Source organism: Pleurodeles waltl, chromosome 8 (assembly GCF_031143425.1).
Source record: "Pleurodeles waltl isolate 20211129_DDA chromosome 8, aPleWal1.hap1.20221129, whole genome shotgun sequence".
NCBI classification, from domain to species: Eukaryota; Metazoa; Chordata; class Amphibia; order Caudata; family Salamandridae; genus Pleurodeles; species Pleurodeles waltl.
Genome location: NC_090447.1, coordinates 111,548,930 through 111,572,245, shown reverse-complemented (window position 1 = coordinate 111,572,245; position 23,316 = coordinate 111,548,930). Strand labels below are relative to the sequence as shown.

The 23,316-nt window shown below is 44.8% G+C and overlaps 1 protein-coding gene across 11 annotated transcripts in view; it reads right to left on the bottom strand.

The window, feature by feature from the left end:
- Positions 1-23,316, bottom strand: part of GDPD5 (glycerophosphodiester phosphodiesterase domain containing 5) — a 699,403-nt gene that overhangs the window by 473,940 nt on the left and 202,147 nt on the right. For 10 of the 11 annotated variants that reach the window (XM_069203861.1, XM_069203862.1, XM_069203858.1 and 7 more), the window contains one exon: positions 9,203-9,376. In XM_069203861.1, the coding sequence (XP_069059962.1) occupies positions 9,203-9,319 (117 nt within the window). In that variant the 5' untranslated portion in view covers positions 9,320-9,376. Of the gene's footprint in view, positions 1-9,202; positions 9,377-22,995; positions 23,016-23,316 lie in introns of those variants that run through there. The other variant, XM_069203865.1, reaches the window with a different exon arrangement.

Sequence of the window (23,316 nt, the reverse complement as noted above, 5' to 3'; positions counted from 1 at the left end):
CGGAAACAAGCATCCTGGGACCGGTTTCGGGGTTTCACCCCTCATCAGCCAGGCTAGCTTGAATCCAGTGGCATGGGAAGCACGGGACCCATGTCTGGGCATACCCTTCCCACTTAGGGCGACAAAGCAAAAACAACAAGTAATGGACGGAATGCTGAACATTGTCAAACACTCACCCCCAGTCATAGATCTGGGTTTAATCCATCGTTCTTTTGCTCACCATGCCACCCCAGTTTGGACCCAGCCATATGCAAATCAGTCTTGACCCTGTTCCTCATGGGAACAGTCCAGACCGAACTGCCAAGCCAGGTCCTCACTGGACCGGAAACAAGCATCCTGGGACCGGTTTCGGGGTTTCACCCCTCATCAGCCAGGCTAGCTTGAATCCAGTGGCATGGGAAGCACGGGACCCACGTCTGGGCATACCCTTCCCACTTAGGGCGACAAAGCAAAAACAACAAGTGATGGACGGAATGCTGAACATTGTCAAACACTCACCCCCAGTCATAGATCTGGGTTTAATCCATCGTTCTTTTGCTCACCATGCCACCCCAGTTTGGACCCAGCCATATGCAAATCAGTCTTGACCCTGTTCCTCATGGGAACAGTCCAGACCGAACTGCCAAGCCAGGTCCTCACTGGACCGGAAACAAGCATCCTGGGACCGGTTTCGGGGTTTCACCCCTCATCAGCCAGGCTAGCTTGAATCCAGTGGCATGGGAAGCACTGATTTGCATATGACTGGGTCCAAACTGGAACGGCATGGGCGGCAAAAAAACGATGGATTAAACCCAGATCTGTGACTGGGGGGTGAATGTTTGACAATGTTCAGAATTCCGTCCATCACTTGTTGTTTTTGCATTTTTCGCCCTAAATGGGAAGGGTATGCCCAGACGTGGGTCCCGTGCTTCCCATGCCACTGGATTCAAGCTAGCCTGGCTGATGAGGGGTGAAACCCCGAAACCGGTCCCAGGATGCTTGTTTCCAGTCCAGGGAAGACCTGGCCTAGCAGTTCGGGCTGGACTGTTCCCATGGGGAACAGGGTCAAGACTGATTTGCATATGACTGGGTCCAAACTGGAACGGCATGGGCGGCAAAAAAACGATGGATTAAACCCAGATCTGTGACTGGGGGTGAATGTTTGACAATGTTCAGCATTCCGTCCATCACTTGTTGTTTTTGTATGTAAATTGCAGCCTCAAAAGTTCATTGTCATCCTAAAAAATCTGCTGGACATAACTAGTCCAAGAATCCAGAGCTAAGACAAGTCCCAAGGTGGAAGCAGACAAAGTTGGAATTCTGAAGGAACTGGTTACCTGGTTGTTAAATCCAGAATGCACAGTAGTGTCAAGGCAACAAAAGGTAGATGATTACTACACAAGGAAGTAAAACCACAACTGGGACAAAATATGGCTCATTCTGGGTTCATTGCTCAGTCAGGAATATTCTAAGGGTCACCAAACATCAGGCAACAGTTGAATATCTGAAGATCTAAGAAGGGCACTGAATAAGTGACCCTGGTAGCCTCCTTTCTGCAGACAAGGCTCATAGATGAGGCAAGAATGCAAAAAGAGTCAACTACGATGGAAGATCAAAGAAGACCTTTACCACATTCTCTTGTTCAAGGTGGTTGTAGTCAGAATGTCGAGCACAAAAATATTGTCCTATAAAAATATCACAGGGGCAATACCGATTACCAAAGTAGCGTATAGCTAAGTATATATAGGTCAATAGAGTTTTACTAAGGTTAACTCCACATCTGCATACCTTGAAGATACCTATATTTTCAGTATATGTGGAGTTAAGAATACCACATTTGTTCTTCACTATACATACTTAGTCAGTGACATCTTTAGAAGTGAATTTTAAGGGGGACACATTAGGCCACAGATAAAACTAGGGGGCTACCTACAATTCTGCATATCTGTGTAAATGTTTTCATGTATTTCATATTGAATGAAATACCATTCTTATTATGTTTGATGAGCGTATATTGATGGGGGATGAAGATGTGCTTCATGGTGTGACTATGTGTTCTGTCTTTCCAGTAGTTGTCTATTATGTTCACTATTCTTTCATTTTTGTCCTTATGTTGATCATATATATGATATCACTAATAAATAAGGATGTTGACTGCACTGATCTCCACTGTTTAATTTGTCCACTAGAGGGCAGCAAACACAGGAAGGCATAAGATTATCTGGCGTTACAGTTTTTATATTTGACAATGAGATGAAACATTGAGTTTACAATGTGATGCAATGTCTCTTATTGCACCGATGAGCCAAAATATAGAACTTATTTGACCCATTAGAGAGCAGTCTGAAAGGATCTTACTTGTCTGTTGGTATAATGATATACCCGATGTAATGAGATGCAATATTGTGGCTAAAATGTAAAGATTAAAAAAAAAAAAAAAAAACGGTGAAGTGGTATGTAATAATAACCATTCAGCTTCCTTTGATCACTGAACTGACTTTTTGTTAAAGAGAATAAATCGGGCTTTGAAGTGTAGATTGGGAAAGAACTACAAATCCCAGAACACAGTGCAATAGAAATGGGAGAGGGTCTGTACAGAAGTAGGACTTATTACGCGACCAAGACCCTGGGCAAAGCAGGTTATGTGCGTTTGTTTGCAGCACCTGTACAAGATGTACGACCTGGAGTACCGCCTTCCATGGTAACAAATGTACAACAGGAGTGTTTACCCTAAGAATCTGGTACTGCACAAAACATATAACATATATATATATATATATATATATATATATATATATATATATATATATATATATATATATATATATATATTTACACACATATAAATATGAACATACACACTTATACATCCATTATATAAATACACAAACACTATATATATATATTACACATACTTAAAAAAACAAAGGTTACAGGGACGTTTTAGTTAGGCTCACATTTCACTTGTACAAAACCATAGAAATTCAGTAGTTGCAGTTTACTGAGCTAACGGTATCTTGAGCTCCCATAATGCACTGCTTATGACTTCGTTTATTACATCACTCATGATATGGTCAGTCACATCAACCAGTAAGTGATTGTATGGGTGGGTGAGTGAGTTAGTGGTTGAGTCAGTTGCTGTATGGGACAGTGAGTGGATGTGTAAGTAGCTGTATGGGTGAGCAAGTGGTTGTGTGAGTGGCTGTATTGGTTGACTGAGTGGGTGTGTGAGTGACTGTACGGGTGAGTGAGTGGGTGTGTGAGTGCTTGTATGGGTAAGTGACTAGGTGTGTTAGTGACTGTATGGGTGGGTGGGTGAGTCAGTGACTTTATGGGTGAGTGGATTTGTGAGTAACTATTGGTGAGTGAGTGGGTGGGTGTGTGAGTGCCTGTATGGGTGTGTGAGTGGTTTTAGGGGTGAGTTACTTGGTGTGTAAGTGACGGTATCGGTACGTGAGTGACTGTCAGTCACAGTATGGCTGAGTGAGTGGTTGTATGGGTGAGTGAGTGGGTGTGTCAGTGGCTGTGTGAGTATGTAAATGGTTGTATGGGTAAATGAGTGGGTGTTTGAGTGACTGTATGGGTCTGTAAGAGGGTGTGTTGGTAGCTGTATGAGTGTGTGAATAGCTGAGTTAGAGCTGTATGGGTGAGTGCGTGGTTATCAGTGGCTGGGTGAGGGAACAAGTGGGTGTGTCAGTAGTTTTATGGGTCTGTGAATGAGTATGAGTGTAGTTCTGTGGATGTACAAGAGTTTGAATAGGGGTATGAGTGGATGTGTGAGTGGGTCTGCGGACGATGTCATCAGTGATGTCATTTGAGACTTCATCAGTGATGTCACTGACCATGCCATGAGTGATGTAATATATGAGGTAAAAAACGGTGCACTACAGGGGGTGCAAGTTCTGGTTATCTCAGGTAACTATAACTGTTGAATTTCCATGGTTTTGTCCATGTGAAATGTGTGCCTGGCTATAATATCCCTGAAAACTTTGGTTTTAAGTGAATTTCTAAGGTTTTTTAAAATTCTATTTCCCCAACTATAAAGTCCCTGTAACCTCTGTTTTTTTCAGTGAATATAATATACATACATATAAATATGAGTGTGCATATATAATATAAACGTGTATGTACACACAAAGGCAGATTAAGGCATTGTAAACAAAACCACGCATCTTTGCAGTAAAAGGCAGCTGGACAAATTAATGTGTGTGGCAAGGTGCAGAGTCATCTGCAGTATTGGGGTCCAAAGGGGGGCCAGGACCACCAGAGCTGTGGCATGGTCCCCATATGGGCTCTCTGGAGACACCAGTGTACTTACCTTCACAATGTGTTGGCCCTTGATATTCTGCCTATGATATTTTTGCAGCACATGCTTACAACTAGCTGTCCAGATAGTCTACAATGGTACTCGATGATACAAGGTGAACATACAAAGATAATAATGCAGCATTCAAGCGTCAGGAAACAGAAAACAATGATTGCTTGTGTCCTCAGTGACTAGATTAAATCGGTAACCAAGGCAGTGGAACTCTTCATTCAAATGGCACAGCAGATAAGGGAAAGGATGGGCAAGCTCTAGGATATCCACACAGCAACAGGGACATTGTCCTGAAAAAATAACAACTCATGTAGGGCTCCAAAACCACTGCTTGCATGCATGTGCCCAAGAAGTACTGCATCAGGCGGTACGCAGTACACGACGCTCAATATGTCCGCTGGACCATAAGATGGTGGGAACCTGCAAAAACATGCCATCAAATCTCCACCCCCTCAGTTTCATATTAAATTAAATTGTGTACATTTGTTTCCATAAATCTTAATACTTAATTCACCAAAATCATTTTCTAATAATTAATTTGTGTAAGTTTGTCCTTTTCGTTCCTCTTTTGCTCTGCCAAACACCCAATGATAGATTGTCAAGACCTTTGAGACAGGATACTCAAATAGATGACATGTTAGGCCTGCTTATCCCAAAGGTATTATTAGAAGATGTTACTAATCAATGACCACCTGTTACTGCATTGATCAGACGTGAATTGGGGCAACGGGAAATGGTTAAGACCATGCCCAGATACTCTTGTCTCCATAGGAGACACAAGTTCTTCACCCTTTATTAGTGTTTTTTTTTTATTATTTCGGATCTTAGTTATTGCAGCTCTCTCTAGGCCTGCATTCCCCACTCTATCCTCAACACTGCAGACAGAAAAAACTGAGAACAAAAACTAAATAAAAAATTCGTCCTTTGGTTCATTGTGCAGTCTACATATCAGGCCCACCATCCTACCTACAAGACCACATCATCAGATGTGACCCTGCTAGAACCGGTGATCCTTTTCTTTTCTGCCACAATTCAAACAACAAATTAAAACCACACAAATCTTAAATTAAGCCTCAGAGTCTGGAACATCCTCTACACAGTTTGAGCAATGAACCAACCTTCTTTCCTTTCAGAAACAATTCTGAAGACAGACCTCTTTGTCAAGCCTCTTCCTAGGTCATCTCATCTCCAGCATCTTCTTGCTGAACCAGAACCTCGAAGTAGCAATGTGTGCACCGGCACTGTATAACAGTTGTATTTCTCCTTGTTCTCCTCTTCCTTTTCTCCTCATCAATGTGGGTATCATTGTTACGATAAAACATTCCCTTTAACATACAGCATTCTTCTATCAGTTTGCTGAGGAGCGTTGCGCGAGGCAATCAGCGCAAAGGAAAAACTAAACAAAAATACAGGGCTACAAAGATTGCCTGTGTTTTTTTTCTTCAGCGGACGGCCACTTTCAAATAAATGGACAAGCAATTAAAAAGTAAAGTTAGTAAAAGAAACATTGCAGCAACTTCAGTCTCGCTACAGATTGAAAGGAGCGCTGAGATGTCCAGAGATCACTCTACACCGTGGTACAGCGTTGCTGGTCGCAAGAGCAACCCTGTTTGGTCTATGAGACTCATGGGCCCAATATTAAGAGCGCTGCGTCGTAGGTCTTATGATCATAACATGTAGTGTGGACTATACGACTGGTTCCTTCATCAGAACTTATTAAAAGAGTCCAGGAGAGATCTCATGAGTACAGCAAGCTGCTGGTCAGCGTGCTGCAGGGCAATTCTATCAGCAGTCAGCGGTATCTGGGAACCTCCTGTTGTGTACCCATTTTAGTTATAGCTTTACACACGTTATTTTAGCAAACTAGGCCTGCCGTTTTGCACTTTAACCTAGATATGTTTTATTCTAGCTTTGCTATATTATTTTAATAACAGCTACATTTGCGGTCTTGTTTTATTTTCTCCATCTAGTTGCTCCTCGCCTAGGTCAGCACTGCATTCTTGAATAAAGACATTTCTTTCACTCTGTAAAATCTTCCCAACCCCACCCACCCACCCTAAAAACAACTGCCCGTCCATCCGCCCCTAAAACCCCAGCCCCTGAAAAACAAACAACCCTGACCCCCACCACACCCCTAAAAACAAAACTACCCTGATCCCGCCTCTAAAAACAAAACTACCCCAACCCTCCTCTCCCGCCTCTAAAAACAAAACTACCCCAACCCTCCACTCCCGCCTCTAAAAACAAAACTACCCTGACATCCCCACCCACACTGAGACCTAAAGCCATCCCTGACCCACCCACCCGTCCTAAAAACAACCGACCCACCACCCTGCCCCTAAAAACCCAACTACCACGATACCCCACCCCTAAAAAAAAAACTATCCGATACCCCACTCACACTGAGCCCTAAAACATTCCCCAACCCCTCCACCCACCCTAAAAACAAGCGACACCCTGCTCCTAAAAACCCAACTACCCTGATTCCCCTACCCGTGCGCCTAAAAACCCCATACCCCACACCCACACTGAGCCCTAAAACCTTCACCGAACAAACACAACTGATCCTGCCCCTAAAAAAACAAAAAACAAAAGAAATACCCGCCCCCAAAAACAAAACGACCGACAATCCCACTCCGCCCCTAAAAACAAAACTACCCTACATCCCCACCCAGCCTGAGCCCTAAAACCTTCCCCGACCACCACCACCAGCCCTAAAAACAAACGACCCCCCATCTCTGCCCCTAAAAACAAAACTACCCGACCCTCCCACCCCAAGCCCTTAATCCACTCCCCACCTCTAAAAAACTGCCCTCAACCCTGCCCCAACCCCACTTACCTGACCGCATACTCTCCACGCACCTAAAAAACAAACTACCCTGATCCCCCACCCCTAAAAACAAAACTACCCTGACCCCTCTCCCCTAAAAACAAAACTACCCGACACCTCCCACCTGCCCCTAAAAACAAAACTACCCCAAAACCCCAACCCAGCCTGAGCCCTAAAACATTTCCTGACCACCCCGCCAGCCCTTCCAATGGACAGTACAAATCTTATGAAGCCTCATGCAATATGAATGAAGAGCCATGAATTCTGTGTTGTGCCCCACAAAGTTGAATCTGTTTCAGTGCGTCCATGTGCTAAAAAGCAAGCTCTCTGTACAACCCTTTAAACTCAATGTATTTCACTCCTTTAATAACCATCGGAATAGAAGCAATTTCACCATTGAATGTAGCCTACTCGTGAAATATGAAGGACTTTGTAGACATTTGGTGGAGCAGCATGGTGCCCAGAACATCCCAGGTTTCTGGCCATTCTGATTGGAGGGCTGCAATCGGCGCAGAGAGAGGGACCATGGACTCCTTGGGCTGAGGTTAACATACCAGCGCACTGCTGACCACTGCCCTCAGGTGGAGGGACCATCTGGTTTCATGATACTTCTTTGTATGTACACCTGACTGTTGACCTACCCCAAGCATTCCCCGTGTCAAGAGTACAGGTCTTCTAGAAGCCGGTAATGATGCAAAGCTACATCAGACTGAGTGTACTGCAGGTCAGCCGGCCACATCAGGTCTGGTGCGGGGTCGGTCCATGGAACGTGCCAAATTTCACACTTTGCCGTACTATGGACCTATGATGTGGTGCACCCTGTGGTCAGCAGCGAGTGGGGCGGCAAATAAATCCAATGGCTGCAAAACTGCAGAGACTACTGGTACATGGGTTGCTGGTGCGTGGCTAAGGACTACATTTGAGGATACCATTTGTCTGTATTTTAACATTCATGGGTGTTTCTTGATCTGTAAAGTGAGGCACTATCCAACACTGCCCTTTCTGACCTCAGTATTGTTTTGTGGAATTAATATAAAAATTCCTCTTGACTCCCTTTTATTAAAGGTCGTCAGTAAACATTACACAATACTAAACAAAAGTACATGTAAAAATTTAACAAGTTCCATCACAAATGCAAAGCCACCTGGGAAGGGTAACCTTTCAGAAAGACACTAAGACTGTGAGATAGATATACACCCAATGCTCAGAGTTAAGCCAACCTTTCTTCTCGGGCTTCATTTAAGAAAGCCCAGCAAGGTCTTGCTGTGTATAGTGGTGTGCAGAATCAAACTCCACTGACCAAGCTGACAACCTTTGCACTTTGTGAACTGAGTAAGATAAAGTTAACTTTGGAAGTTTTCCAGAAAAAAAGTTTCCTATAACATTTTTGTGGGGAAATTCTCAAGATACAGTGTAAACCTTACAGCATTATAGTCCAGTCAAATGTATTTTTTCATTGTTTTACATCTCAAGCTTTAAGTTCCAGAAGTATGCAACTTGTGTTCCAAGAAAAGCAATACACTTGCACAAAACAAATGTCACACCTTCACAAACATTTGAGAGTGCCACCCTGTTTTGGGAAGATACAGCGTGTGACGATATACATCTAAGGCCTAAAGCCCTCTAGCACACAGTACCAGTTATATATGAATTAGCATAACTCAGAACCCTACAGAGCTTGAAGACCAACACGGCCAGGCTGCATCTTCAGAAAAACTGGCCAAAATCCACCTGTAGCTTAGTCTATCAAGCACCCAATGCCTGAGGACAACATGGCCATAACAACCAAAACACACAACACCCTCCAGCCCCAGTCAGTGAACAAACCCACAATGACTATCAAAGCTGTAGCATCTGCCACATCAAACAATGCAAGGAAGGTGAGAGGATGTCATGCTTCTAATGGTCTGAATTAGGCTGGTTCTACTATTTTCATCTTTACAGCAATTAAAATATTATTTTATTATTTTCTATTCTTCGCCAATACCTTTCCACAAAATATTGTTCAATCAAACAACAGTCGTGAACAGCCTGATTCTCTGTCCTACAGAGTAAAGAAAGATCTGAGCACTTACCTTGGTGGTATCGTCTTGCGACCGCTGGTACCGTTTCCAACGGCAGCCATAGATCCCGGTTAGACACGACAAACATAACTGCGGCTCGTAGTACTGGAGCTTCTGGTGCTTGACCATACTCTCCCCAGCCCTTCAGTGCTCGGCTACCAAAACCCCATCAGGTCCAGCGACACCCTGGAAGCAAAGAATCAGTCAATTGGTGCGGGGCTCCAGTACCAAATTGTCATGCTTAGGATCAAAAAGTGTATACTGTCTGATTTACAAAATGCATACTCTTACACAAGGTCTTTGGGTGTCGTTGTCACCATATCACTCAAACTATGAATTTGCGAATACCTGTGTGGCGATTTTAAACAAAAACACCCCGATGAGTTAGCAGAAGGTAAAAGTCCACATCAAGTAACTGACAGCAGGCTGTAAATATTTACTAGACTTTGTTAAAAATGTGGAGTCACTCAGGCGGAAAGGGGTGAAGAATTACAGAAAATAGTTGTTCATATTAACACTCTCTTTCAATGAGCCTTATCATTTTCAACATATATAATTCACACTTAAAAAATTACAGAATCCAATAACCTATCTAAAATGAAATATAATAGTTATGCTGTAAATTAAGAAGTTTAACATTCAGCACTTTCAAAACAACAACCAATCAGGTGTGTTTACAATCAGGTGTGTTTACAGGCTATAAACTCCTGAGGAATTGCACATCCACACCATTGATGATATCTCAGGATTGAAGAATGTGAGCGGGGCATTCTACAACAAAAAATAAAGAGTACTCAGTACTTAAATGAACAAGACCCGGCCTCACTGAATTTTAAAACATTTGGTTTGGAGGTCCCAGGTAATTCGATCTTAATTGCTACAAATTGCAACAACTACTGTCTTTTGCTTCCTCTGGCCCCAGAACTGTAGACTCCCCAGACTAGGGGCAGAGGACCCCTCTAAGCACTTTGCTCTCAGGGCAGCAGGAGAGAGCACTCCAAGGCATGCTTAGCTAAAAGCTCAGAACTCAGCAACTCAACAAGTAGCAATCTACACATCAATGTCCCCTCAGGTTTTATTTCTTTAAGAAAGAAAAGTACTTTAATACACACAAAACTAAGAACCACACACACAATTATAAATATGTACAAGATGCCAGGCGAAAAAGCTGCTAGAGTACTCTCAAAAGGGCCTTGCAAGGTACGGGGTTGCACATTAAGGAAAGATCAGAGTACTAAAATAACCCTGTGAATGTCTACTACAACTCGCAAGACTGAGGCACCTTAAACAGTTTGTGCTAGTTCACCCTAACTCCCCAAACTACAATGCCCCTAAACATACAGTAAACATGCCACGGCTAAAGCTTTGATCCAGCCACTGCAGGTTGGTAATGTGTCCTTTTCTTTTCTGTTCGATGCGCTAGAGCAGGGACCACTGCTTCCTCAGAGGGCCACTGTGCACAGAGTGGCCGGCTGGTATTGCTGCCCAGCACACTTCCTTCAGGCACGAAGGCGGTCTGCTTACCCTGTATTCACTCTCCGCCCACCTGCTGCGGCGGCTGGGGAAGCTGGCTGCCTCCTGCTATCACCGCAAACAAGCGCGGGGACAGAAAGTATTGAACCCTCAAGGAGCCCAAGCAGCCCCTCTCTTCAACAGGAAGACCAAGGCGCTCAGGCTTGGGGGCTCTCTGGCCCCCTTCTTAGGGGTCCCCACCTCTAATGTGGAGAGTATTAAAAGAAGTGCAACAACACCAACAATCCTCCTGGTCTTCCTTCTTGGGCACGTGAGGATATGTTAAAAAAAAAAAGGTTGCAGCTGTTCATATTTGCTACATGACACCTGCTGGAAACACTGGCCTTCCACCACTTGCAGGTTACCTGGGTGTCCAGCAGAAGCATGTAGGTTGCACTCCAAGGGCACCCCGAGCCAGGCCTCTCCCACACAAAGGTCCAAGGGGTCTACCTTCCTTCATAGTCCCAAGCAAATCCACCCTCTATTGATCACAACAATCAGGAGGGGAGTTAATGTCACTAGCGTTGGAGACAAAGCCCATCAAACATCTAAGGATGTAAGTCCAGAGTGTGTCTCCCACACGCCAGGCGGAGGTTCATCTTGATGCTGGTCTGTGTCATTACTCTTCTGTTGCTCCTCTTTTCAAAGGTTCTTCCATGTGCATGAGGAATGAAAAAAATATGTGGAGTTCTAGAAAGAAGAAGGAGTCCCTCCTACCCTATCCACACTGCCACACCTGACTATCACTACATGGAAGGATACTATGGACCAACACCTAACCCCCTGGCCTCCACCCCTGCATTCTGGGAAGATTCAACAGGACAGCTTGAGGGAAGGAGGGGGAGAAACTCCCCTCTGAGCCAGACTTCTTTCAGTTATAGCCGACTTCCACCCTCCAAGACATTAAAGAAACGCCCCCATGGTGACAGATGCCAGAGGTCTGGCTGCGCTCTCCTCGCCCCCCGCTGTGAGCACCCTGCCAGTGACCGCAGAGTACCTTACGGGGATTATATCCCGCCCCTCTTCCGCCACTGAGGAGTAATCCCTGAGGGAGGATGCATTGCTCAGTGGGAGCTTTGAAGCGTCAGTCACGTAAGAATAATTAAGAATATAAATTAACTTGGCTCAGCGGGGTTTCGCCAACCCTGAATTCTATTAAGGCTGGCTCAGGGATGTATTCAAAATTTAAAGTCCCAAATTGACCCCATATAGAAAACAATTAACCCTGGATACACATTCACTACATACATTTTTCTACAGAAGGACACACCAACTGTCTTCATAAAATGTATCATTTGGCCAAATATATAAAAAATGTAAAAACAAAACTTGACAGATTTTACACTTCAGCCACAAAGACAGTGAACTTTTATTTTTGGATTTCCAATTGCATTATAAGAACTCAGCCTTACAGTATTATTTTAGGTTCCATCTGCCACAGTGCTAACTTCCTCACTGAGCCTGTATACGCGTTACGTTACAATGATATACATAACGCGCATATCACCAGGACGGTATACAGCCGCATAAGCAGGGAAGGGGGAGGCTGCCCGAATATGGCCTTTTGGAACAGCCACTTTTTCAGTTTCTTGCAAAATGCACACATGTTCACGTGTAAACACTGCAGGGCCTCTTAGTCTAGCTATGCAGCATTTGACTTTATTTAAAGGTGGGCTCTGAGGGTTACAGCTCAAAACCATTTTAAACAAACAGTTAAAGGAGATGAGGCCCCAGGAGGGAGACTTACTCACAGATTAAGTCCAAAAAACGCAGTTTAAAAAGTAAAATAAAAATAGTTTTTTATGGGTCAGACCCACACCCTCACATACATTTTTAGTATTTATCTGATGCTAAACCTCACCAAAAGAAGCCATACTCAAGAATTCCATCCTTTCTTTCAACGGCAGTGCTTAATTTGTGCTTGTTGTTTCTGGTGCTGAGCACCGGCACTTGTTTTTGAGGTCCGGGGCTTATTCTTCTGCCTCAAGCGTTTGCTGCGAGCAAAAGCCTCATATGGGAAAGACGGAGGAAGAGAAAAATGAAAAGCGTCACAAAGGGAGAAAGGAGAAAGCTGCAAGAGTGAGCTGAAGGGGTAGGGAGTGGCTGTAAATGGATTGAAGAGGCCCGAGATGGCTTCAGGATTAAGCTGCCTCAGTATTTCCTGATCTCACATTTAATTGCTGAAGCCGCGTGTTTAAGAGGAGGGCTTTGGGCACCGGCACGGTTTTATTTACAAATTAAGGACTGTTCAAGGATGGTGTAAGCAAAAAGTATTAGCCTGGTTCCTGCTGGTAAAATCAAGCAATAGGTGCCATGCACGGCCATTCGTTCCAACACCCAAGGTTTGGCACTCTTGCACACTAAATCTAAAAGATCTCCTAACTGGTCCTTCTCTGTCCTGATCCCTGTCGTGCCTGGTCTCCATGGAGCTGCTGAACCAATCTCTGGCCAAAAGAGATACAACCACATCACCTCATTCATTTCATAGGCTCAGCTCACAGAAAGGATCAAGTTAAAGATGTACTGCATCACTTTAAAGCAAGCTTAATCTAGACACTGAACCATTCTGAATTTAACTCTTGATCTCAAATTGAACTCCCTCCCTCCATCCATCTATCTATCCAGCAACTTAGAAGGGATTCAAGACAAACATATTTACACAATTTCTCCGTCTATTCACCAGTAATTCTACCAAGGCCGGGAAATGTATCTCTATCAACATACTATTATTTTCAACCTCCTGTGCACAAAACAACCTAATCCATCACCTAACCTGCAACTCAACAACTGCACCATGTTGTGTTTTATATTTTCGTTTTGTCAGGTATTTGTGTCCCCTTTGCTATGTAAAGTACTTCTCTGCAGTACAGGGATCGAAATACTATTGCAGTCTAATTCAATAACTAAGTCCTGATTGTGATTTTGGCGGAGGGTTACATCATTACAAATGTGCCAGGTATCCCATCTGCCTCATTACAAGTGCTGTGGGATGTCAGTGATCCAGTAACCAGTCTGCCAGACTCAAAATCAGGCCCTCTACAGGGGTAGTGAAGAAGTAGTGTGAAGATTTACTCTAGGAGGGGACAGGTTGTAGGACACGCATGATGCAGTCAAAAGAAACACAAACTAAAGTAAATTGAGAGTCAGTATAACTTCTAAGAACTCTTGACTTTTATGACTAGGCAAGTAAAATAGGTTGGTTAAATATATGATCTGTGTTGCAAACCGGATGACTCACGCACTTTCTGAAGCAGGAACATGAACCAGGGCTGAACTTCAAACCCACATAATATAATAGATGCCAATTATGGACTTCTTGGCAAAGGAACTCTTTTTGTGGGAACATCTTTTCAGGAATCAAGAGACACATTTCATTACTACTCATTAGGAATCTCAGTTCTTCACAGTTCGCAAAAAGTGCGTCCGTGGGTGTCATTTTGCTGACTAAAGTGGTCTGTTTACAGATCCACCCATTGTGTAATTTCCTGAGGCCACTGTGACGTATGACCTGCTCAGACTTGCAACATCAAACACTCATTGGAGAATGTATTCACTTCAAGTGCTTCATTTGAGTCGGATGTTGAAAGTGGGGCCCACCGGCTCTCATTTTTTTTGGGGGGGGGGGGGAGGGGGGAGCACTTGTTTTTCCTTAATAAACTTTAATCTACAGAAAGACAGAAAAAACACCAAAAGGGAAGAAAAGAATGAGGAAGAGAAAGATGGAAAAACAGTGCCAATGGGAGAGAGCAGGAATGACAAAGAAGGTGCGAAAGTGAGATAAAGAAGCAGGGAGAGTCTAGTGGTGGAAACAAGACTACGCAGCCTATCTGCTTTGCCAAAGCTTTTACCGATGCTGTTCAGCATCAGCAAAAAAAAAAAAAAAAATGTAAAAACGCGCGATGCTGCAATATCTTGCATGTTTGCATCATGACGCCACAGCACCCAAAAGTGATGACGTATATTCATGTGTGACTAAGAAAGCGTCCACAGATGGAATGTTGTTGATATATATATATATATATATATATATATATTTTGTTTTACAGTTACAAGATGGCAGACTCCTGTCTTCGAGAGATATATACAAAAAAAATATTCACAAAAGCTTGTCTTGAAAAATAAGGGGATTATCAGCAAACTGCAACTGCCGGGTCCCCCACAACGTTTGTTCTTGATTTTTTTTTTTTTTTTAAAGAATGTGAAGACTGGAGCAAGCGGCGGGATGCAATGGAAGTGTGTATGGGGGATGAAGTTAATGCAGATGGAGTAATGTGTATGGGGGTGAGAGCACAGGTGGCAAAAGAAGAGCTGGTGGCAGGGAGGGAAGAGAAAAGTTAAAAAATACAAGCAAAAAACTGGCAAGCCCCCGGGGGGTTTGGGGGAAGGCACCAACCTGGGAGGGAGAGGAGGAAACAATGGATAAGCTGTGGAGGGGGAGGCAGGAGCACCACAGAGCACGCAGAGGGGGTGAGAAGTTGAGGCTGGAAGCAGCACACCCAGTGGAAAGCAAGAAAACACATGCACTCCCATGGAGTGTTAAAAGCAAAAGGAACAAGTATTAGCAATACAATGGGTCTCGCGTTTGCTAGAGTTAGAGCTATTAGCGTTGAAAGTTCCTAACTGAACTTTTCTTGCCACATAAAGTGAAAATGAAAAGTAGACCAGTTGACATATGCGAGCCGATTCAAAGCGCCTCGGCCGCCATGAGCGTGAGCGCGAAGGAGAGACACAAAAGGAAAAAGAAGTTTGCTTGGAGTCAAACGTATCATCAAACGAGCAATTACATATGTAACAAGGTTGGTGTCCAAGGCAGTAACAAAACCGCCCCAAGGAGCGGCAAACGTAAAGAATTTACCAATGATAACAAGGGATTGTTGAAAGGCAAGCCTATTAACAACTGATAGTGATGGGGTAGGCGTGGTTAAAAGCCCACAGGTAGATTACAACAGATCAAAGCGCACAAGTAGTAATACGTGGGTTCACGAATGTATGTGAGCACTGTTGTGTGAGTGCTAAACGTGAGCACCATTATATAGTTGTGTGGCAACCAACGTGAGCACCACTCTATGTGAGCACAAGCGTATGTGAACCTAAATATATGTGAGCACTAACCTACCTGAGCCCACACATATATGAGCTCGAGTCTACAGGAGTACCACTTTCAGTACAAACGTATGTTAGCACTAATATACGTAAGAACCAATGTATGGGTGCACAAACATATTTGAGCATCAATCTACATGAGCATCAATGTATGTGAGCACCATCCAAGGTGACCACCAATCTGTGTGGACGCAAACGTGTGAGCACCAGTATATGTGAGCACTAACCAACGTGAGCATCAATCTATGTGAGCACAAATGTGAACAGTAATATATGTGAGCACCAATTTATGTGACCACAAATGCATGTGCATAGCAAGATATGTAAGCATGAATCTATGTGAGCACAAATGTATGAGAGCAACAGTACACGTGTGCAACAACCAACGTGAGCACCAATCTGTGAGCATAAACAAATGTGAGCAGCAATATTCGTGATCACTAATCAATGTGAGCTCAAACGTATGTGAGCCCCAAGATATATGAGCACCAACCAACATAAACCCCAATCTATGTGACAAAGTATGTGAGCCCCACGTAAGCACCATATACGTGAGCGCAAAAGTATGCGAGTACCAATCTATGTGAGTAGAAACGTATGTTAACAACAGTACAGATGTACGTACCAATTTATGTGAGCACAGCCGAATTTGATTGCCAAACTACGCAAGTGCCAATCTGTGTGAGAACGAATTTATGAAAGAACAAACTTGTGCCAGCACTATTGCACATGCGCACAGGCCTGCAGCAGGGCCATTTGTTGTGAGCACAAAGTCACGCGAGCATCATTCTAAGAGAGCACTGTCACGTGCGAGCATCACTCTGTGACTGCGCGAACATATGTGAGCACCTATCACTGTGACGGCCACTCCCCTTGTTCACCAGTCTCTGGTGAACCAATCCGTGTCTGCACCAGGTTCTTGGAGTGCATCACCAGTCCCGGTGACGATGGGCCGCACTGCCTCGAGCACACTCTGTGAACTGGATCCATCATGTACTTTGCTCAAGCATACACCATATACGTTACAAGCACACACGGGCACGCATGTCTATATAAAGCTCTCTAGTGTACAGCACTGTATACACTACAAGCACTCCCAGTGTATTGTGATAAATCCGTGCTTCTCTTTACCGTGCAGCACTCTCTGTATGCCTATGTGCAAGGTATGTTCACTGCCCTTTAATGTACTGCACCGTGTACATGGTGCGCACAATCAGTCGCGTTGGATACAGCGCGACTGATCACCGGAGTACAGCACGAGGAGTGACAGATCTGATGCTATTGAAGTGTACCAACGAGCTCACTCAGTATGGGTGAATATCTCAGCTATGCTAAGGTGTATAGAACTGAGTACACACTGAGAACAACCTTGGAATGACTATTTCACTGTTGTCTCGTGTACAGCGAATGTGTTCGCCTGTGTAAGAATGTGTAAGATTGCAGGTGGTGTTCACCTACAATCATGTACACGTGGAAGGAGACTGAGGAAAGCCAGATGTAGGGCCTCACCTTCCATCCGACTGAACTCTCGCTGGCTTATGATGGCTTCCTCCACCAGCACTGCTCACTAGTGCACGGCCCTGTATACATTATGAGCACACCAAGTATACCTGCATGTACTCTCTCTGAATCTGTAATGCGGAAGAACATGTATCTGTAGTGTAATGTCAGCCCACAATATCCTGATCAGCCCACCAACGAGTTAGTGTGCAGCTCTGTGTAACCTGTGAGTGAGCCTAGCTATATGTTGTTTGACCCTCCGGTGCTCTCTAGTGCACAACACTGTTCACTGTGTACAGGCCGGACCCCCGCTGCTCTGCAGTGTACAGCACTGTATACACTTTGAGTGCACTCTGCATATCTGACCTGAACCCCCGCTACTCTGCAGTGTACAGCACTGTTCACATTGTGAACACGCTCTGTGTACAGGCCGGACCTCCGCAGCTCTGCAGTATACAGCACTGTATACACTTTGAATGCACTCTGCATATCTGACCTGAACCCCCGCTACTCTCTAGTGTACAGAACTCTGCACACTGTGATCAAATGCTGCTGTTTAGTGTACTGGTCCGTGTACTTTTTGAGTGCACACTGTATACCTGGCTGAACCCCACTGCTCTCTCGTGTACAGCTCTTTGTACACTTTGGGCACACTCTGTATGTCTGACTGAACCCCTGCTGCTCTCTCGTGTACAGCTCTGTGTACACTTTGAGCACACTCAGTATGTCTGACTGAACCCCTGCTGCTCTCTCGTGTACAGCTCTGTGTACACTTTGAGCACACTGTATATGTCTGACTGAACCCCGCTGCTCTCTCGCGTAGAGCTCTGTGTACACTTTGAGCACACTGTGTACGTCTGACTGAACCCCCGCTGCTCTCGCGTGTACAGCACTGTACACTTTCAGTGCAGTATCTGTACCCGACTGAAACCCCGTTGCTCTCCAGTGTACATTAATGTGCACCGTGTGAGCGCACTCTGTGTGCATGACTAAAAAAAAAACCAGCAGATTTCTAGTGTACAGCACTATGTATACTGTGACCGCACTTTGCAATGCCTGACTGAAACCATGGCTGCTTTCTAGTGTACAGCACTGTGTACACTCTGTACGTCTGGCTAAACTCTTCCCTGTTGCACAATGTACAGCACTGAGTGCACACAGAACACCACCCAAAACCTCTGCTGCTATGCTGTGGGCACACAGCATGTCCGGATAAACCCCTTGCTGCATTCAAATGCCCCAATGAAAGCGGGAAATATGAGCATCTGCCCCCTGGTTGGGTAGGGAAAGGCAGGTATAACTGTGTGAGCACTGGGGCCCTCACCCCGCGGGGCCGGTGCTACTGCACCCGCTGCACTAACAACATCACAGCTCGTGTAGCCGGCCTGCACTAAAGCAGAGGAGCCCTGAGAAGGAGCAACTGCACAAGTACGGATATGGAGCTGTGCCCGACAGGGCCCCTCCTCCCCACCAGAAGTACAGGGTGATACGGCCAGGGGTTCACTTATGCAATGGGGCCAGCACCCCCACATGTTAAACCCCTGCACATAAAGCGATTGATTGACCGAGGAGGTGTGCACTGTAGATAAAGGTGAACAGACAATAACAAAAGAGATCAATCTTGCGTAGTCACTAGTTGGGCACACACTATGGGGATACATAGACTCCCTTGCCCTCTTAAACCCTCCCCCAGCTTCGAGGTCTCTGACAAGCAAGGGTAACATTTGAAAACAAGCCGATTCAAAGCGCCACGGCCGTCTAGAAAGGATCGCGGTTGGGTTGAAAGGCAAACGGAAACCGGAGGCGGGGCCATCACACGCTGTAACAGGAGGAAGAGTGACGTAACGAGATGGTCAACAAAAATGTTCACTTAGTGAAATCGCCTGGGAGGGAACTCAGCACACAAAGGAGGGACATTTCACAAAATGCACCAGTAAAAATTAGGCATTTAAAATGAGCACAACAAACAAATAGCACGAGTGGGAGTGGTTAAAAGCCCAGAGAGAGATTACAACAGGCTAGAGCGCTTGAACCTAAAAAGTAGTACTCCTAATGTGAGCATCACAAACCATCCAATCAAATATGGTAAAAAAGTTATGCTCCAGGGAAGGGACAGCCCAAGAAGAGGAGGGGAAGCCATTGATTAAGAAGCAAGCGAGAGTGGCAAGAAAGCCAACCAATGGTAAGTAATGGCTTGGCCCAAAGCTCACTGTAAGTATTGGAATTGGCCACAATAGGTCTGTGAAAACAAATAGCTAAAAGCGGTCTGTGGGCAAGACCCAACAAGGTTCAGTCTAATTTCACATGCAGCCAAGGCGTATGCGCACTCTGACATTTCAGGAAAGGCTTTAACCTACGACCACGTGCAACCTGGACATATGTGTCCGAGGTGACCACTGAGAAAAGGGTTTAGACTAGAACCATGTGTGAACAAGCCATATATTCCCCCTGTGAAGCAGCTCAAAAAGGTTCAACTTGTACAGACAATCACATTAGAAGCATCCATTCCAAATATATTGTCAAAACCTTTCATTTCTGTAGATTGTTAAAATGTGCAAGTTAAGATCATTGCTTGCATGCAAAAATGTTTACAAGGAAAATCCACTTCCAGTTTGAAGATCCCCTTCTTTGAGAGGCGCATTTTAAACCAATACCCCAATATTCAGAGTTACCCAGGTGCAAAATGAATAGGTTCTAAAACAGCAGGAGTAATAGCATCCTATGTAATGCATGTTGCTACTGTGACATGGCAAAACTCAAGAGTCTGCGAAGTGTATGTAGTGTTAGCCCACAAGTAACATGGGGTAGGGCATTGCTTAATTTGTGCTAGTGGTTTCCAGGGCTTAGCACCGGCACATTATTGTCGGCACCGGCTCTTCTAACAGCCTGTCACATGGTGGCGCCATTTGTATCACTTTGCGAGGAATGTAACAGTTGATTAATAATTAAATATACAATAAAATCACAAATACCTGCCACCCAAAGCTATAAGAAAAGCGTGGGTGGATGCATTAGTCATTTTTAATGTATATTTAAAGTCCACATTGTCACACTTGTATGAGTGTGATGGTACTGTCACCGGTAGCGGCAACTTGTGGTGCAAGCAGCAGTGGCCACCTGACAAGACCCCTGGCACTTAATATGTAAAAGAAAGAACTAAGTACTAGGGTATGACAAAGGGTAAATTATGGCTGCTTTTGGACGTTGTAGGCTAACTGTAGTAAACTGAGGGAAATGAAGCATTAAGATTATAAAAAGGAAAATACTGTTTGCATAACAGTCTAGAGGGGCATTCTGAAATTCTATTAACATTTTGATGGAAAAAGAGTGGAAGCATCTACCCACTGTCGAGTATCTACACAAAATGTTATCTTCCAACCTTGCAGGCATCGAAGTTTAATGCATGTCAGGGTAAAGATAGATGTTTCATTAAAGGGACTCATATTTAAAGAGTTGCCTTTTAGGTTTGAAGCATTCCTACTGGTAGAAGCTTGGAAACGGATGGCTCCTGTGCATGCATGTGATTCTTCAGCAATGACACAGCTGAGCATTGCTTGAAGAGGTATCTACACATTCACATGTGTGATATTAAGAGGCTGAAGTCTAGTAGCAATAAATAATATCTCAGACAAACAACGGTTGGCCTTTCCAGCTCATTTTACAACTATGGACATGTGAAACTGCTGTAGGCCTGGCTCATTTGCCACGGGGAAAGTACCATCTACAGCTGAGAAGGTATGGATGTGACTCAGAATGACTGAGGTAGGAAGGACCCTGATGATCGACACTCACAAGGTTTAGTTCACATCTAGATGCACATTTATGAAAACCCTGCAACCCTTTTGTCCTGATGTCTGTTCTTGATAATTAAAAATACTACATCTGTCCAATGCCTCCAGTCCATATATTAGGCAACACCCAAACTGCACAGAGGAAATGACACACTTTCAGGACCTTAATGATATTCCTACAGCATTATTTCCCTTCATAATTGAAACTTTTGGTCAAAAGTGTACAAAAAGCATGATTTAGCTATGGAGAGCCTCCTCTCTGTACAGAAGATCCCAGGTAGCTTGAACGCTTTAGTTTAACATCTTACCAGTTCAGACTATCATTGATCAAATCATGCTGCCATATTGCTACATTGTCACTCATCTTACAAAAATGTAACACAAATATATTTTATTCAATTTCAGTTGTTTATTGTTGAAGCAAGTGAGGGATTCAGAATACTGAACACTTGGAGGTCTAAAGAAAGTATAACTGCTTCCAACTTTCACCTGTTAGGTTACGTCATTTCCCAATGATATGAGCCTCTTTCACTCTGGGGCCAGCGTGTTACATTGAACTTGGTGCTCATGGAACCATCAAGAATGATTTTGTCCTATAGCTTGGGTAGCCCATTCAATCTCACATTTAAGTAGCCCGGTGAGCGCCTGTACAAAACCGGATAAGTATTTATTTGGGGGTGAATGGACATTTCTGATGCAACTGGACCTAAGGAACCACCTGTTCCTGACCCTGCAACAGACTCAAAGAACTGCAAACTTTTGCTCCAACAGTGTAGGACTGAAATCACACCTCGTAAAGATCCAGTGTGCACAAGTGTTGTTTCCATTCACCATATATTCGAGTTCTGTCACCTTGGCTGAAACTCTACCCCCAACACTGGATCCATTCAAACACTTTACAGCTCTGGAGTAATTATGGTGCAAATACATGACTGGACCCAACCCTAAATCTACGGTTACCCAGCTGATACTGGGAGCCCATGGCTGGAGTGATAGCCCCAGGTCCTGTATTTGGGAGGGGGCAACTTTGTTCAACTAAGCGCGTAACCACTTTATATTTATAAAGCACTTTCAGACAGTTCACCCTCAAAAAAGTTTACAGGTGTTCTTTTACTCATCAACTGAGAAATGCCAACAACGGAGGAAGAAACAATAATCCAGTTTATGGTGTTACTTCACTGTCATTTTAGTATTTCGTAGTGGCAGTTCTAATTAACTGTTTGCTTGCCTTTACTTGCACGGTTCAGTAATGAAGCCACCTGTCACCACGCCTCACACTTCCACTGTAATCGGAGACACCGGGCTCAGCTAGGGAAATAAAGTCGTGCAGGGCTCGAGTCCCTGACCCCGGGGGCACCCGCCACTTCCCTCCCCCTTCCCCGCGAGATGGAAAAAGAAAACACCGGGACGTGAGCAGAGGACGCGGCGACGCCACCGGAAGGCCGCACGAGGGATGTCATTGCAGCCACGCGCCAAGCAAAACAAAACAAAAGCAAGCAGCCAGCATGGCGGCTGGAGGTGCAACATCTGCTGCTGGCAGCGCGCGCGGGTATGTTGTTTGTGCAGCTCGGGTTCCGCTTCCTGTGTGGGGTAGACGGCGGAATTCGAAGGGGCGGGGCCTGCAGGCATGGCTGTACTGTGTCTAAAGTCACTTCGTTTCCTGTGCACACGATGCCCCGAAAGAGCCCTTCTCCACATTAGCCTGGATCAAGAGAATCAAACCAAAGCTCCTTTTAAACACTTGGCTCCTACTTTTGCAGGAAGTCACGTGCCGCCCTTTCTATCAGCTGAAGATGGGTGTGGAGCAGGGATTGCACCTGTGGTTGTGTTCCAAACACTGCCCCAGGGGAGCAACACACACTTGTGCCGCCTCCCTGTGGTATTGCAACATCTGCTCACCTCCCAGTGTTTTCTTTTCCATCGTGCGGGGGAGGGAAGACGCAGGTGCCCCGGGATCAGGGACGCGGGCCCTGCGCAGCATTATTTGCCTAGCGAAGCCCGACGTCTCCTATTACAGTGGAAGTGTTAGCGGACTGGTGACAGGCGGCTTCATTACCGCCACACTGAACCGTTCAAGTAAAGGCATCTGCGGTCAGTTCTTGTGGACTCGGGACGTGGTAGTATTACAGAAAGGGTCGCAGACACTTGTGCGGTGCCATATATGATAGGGATGGTGCTGGTGCACAAGTACCTCCAGCGCTATCGTGAGAGGGTGTTCCC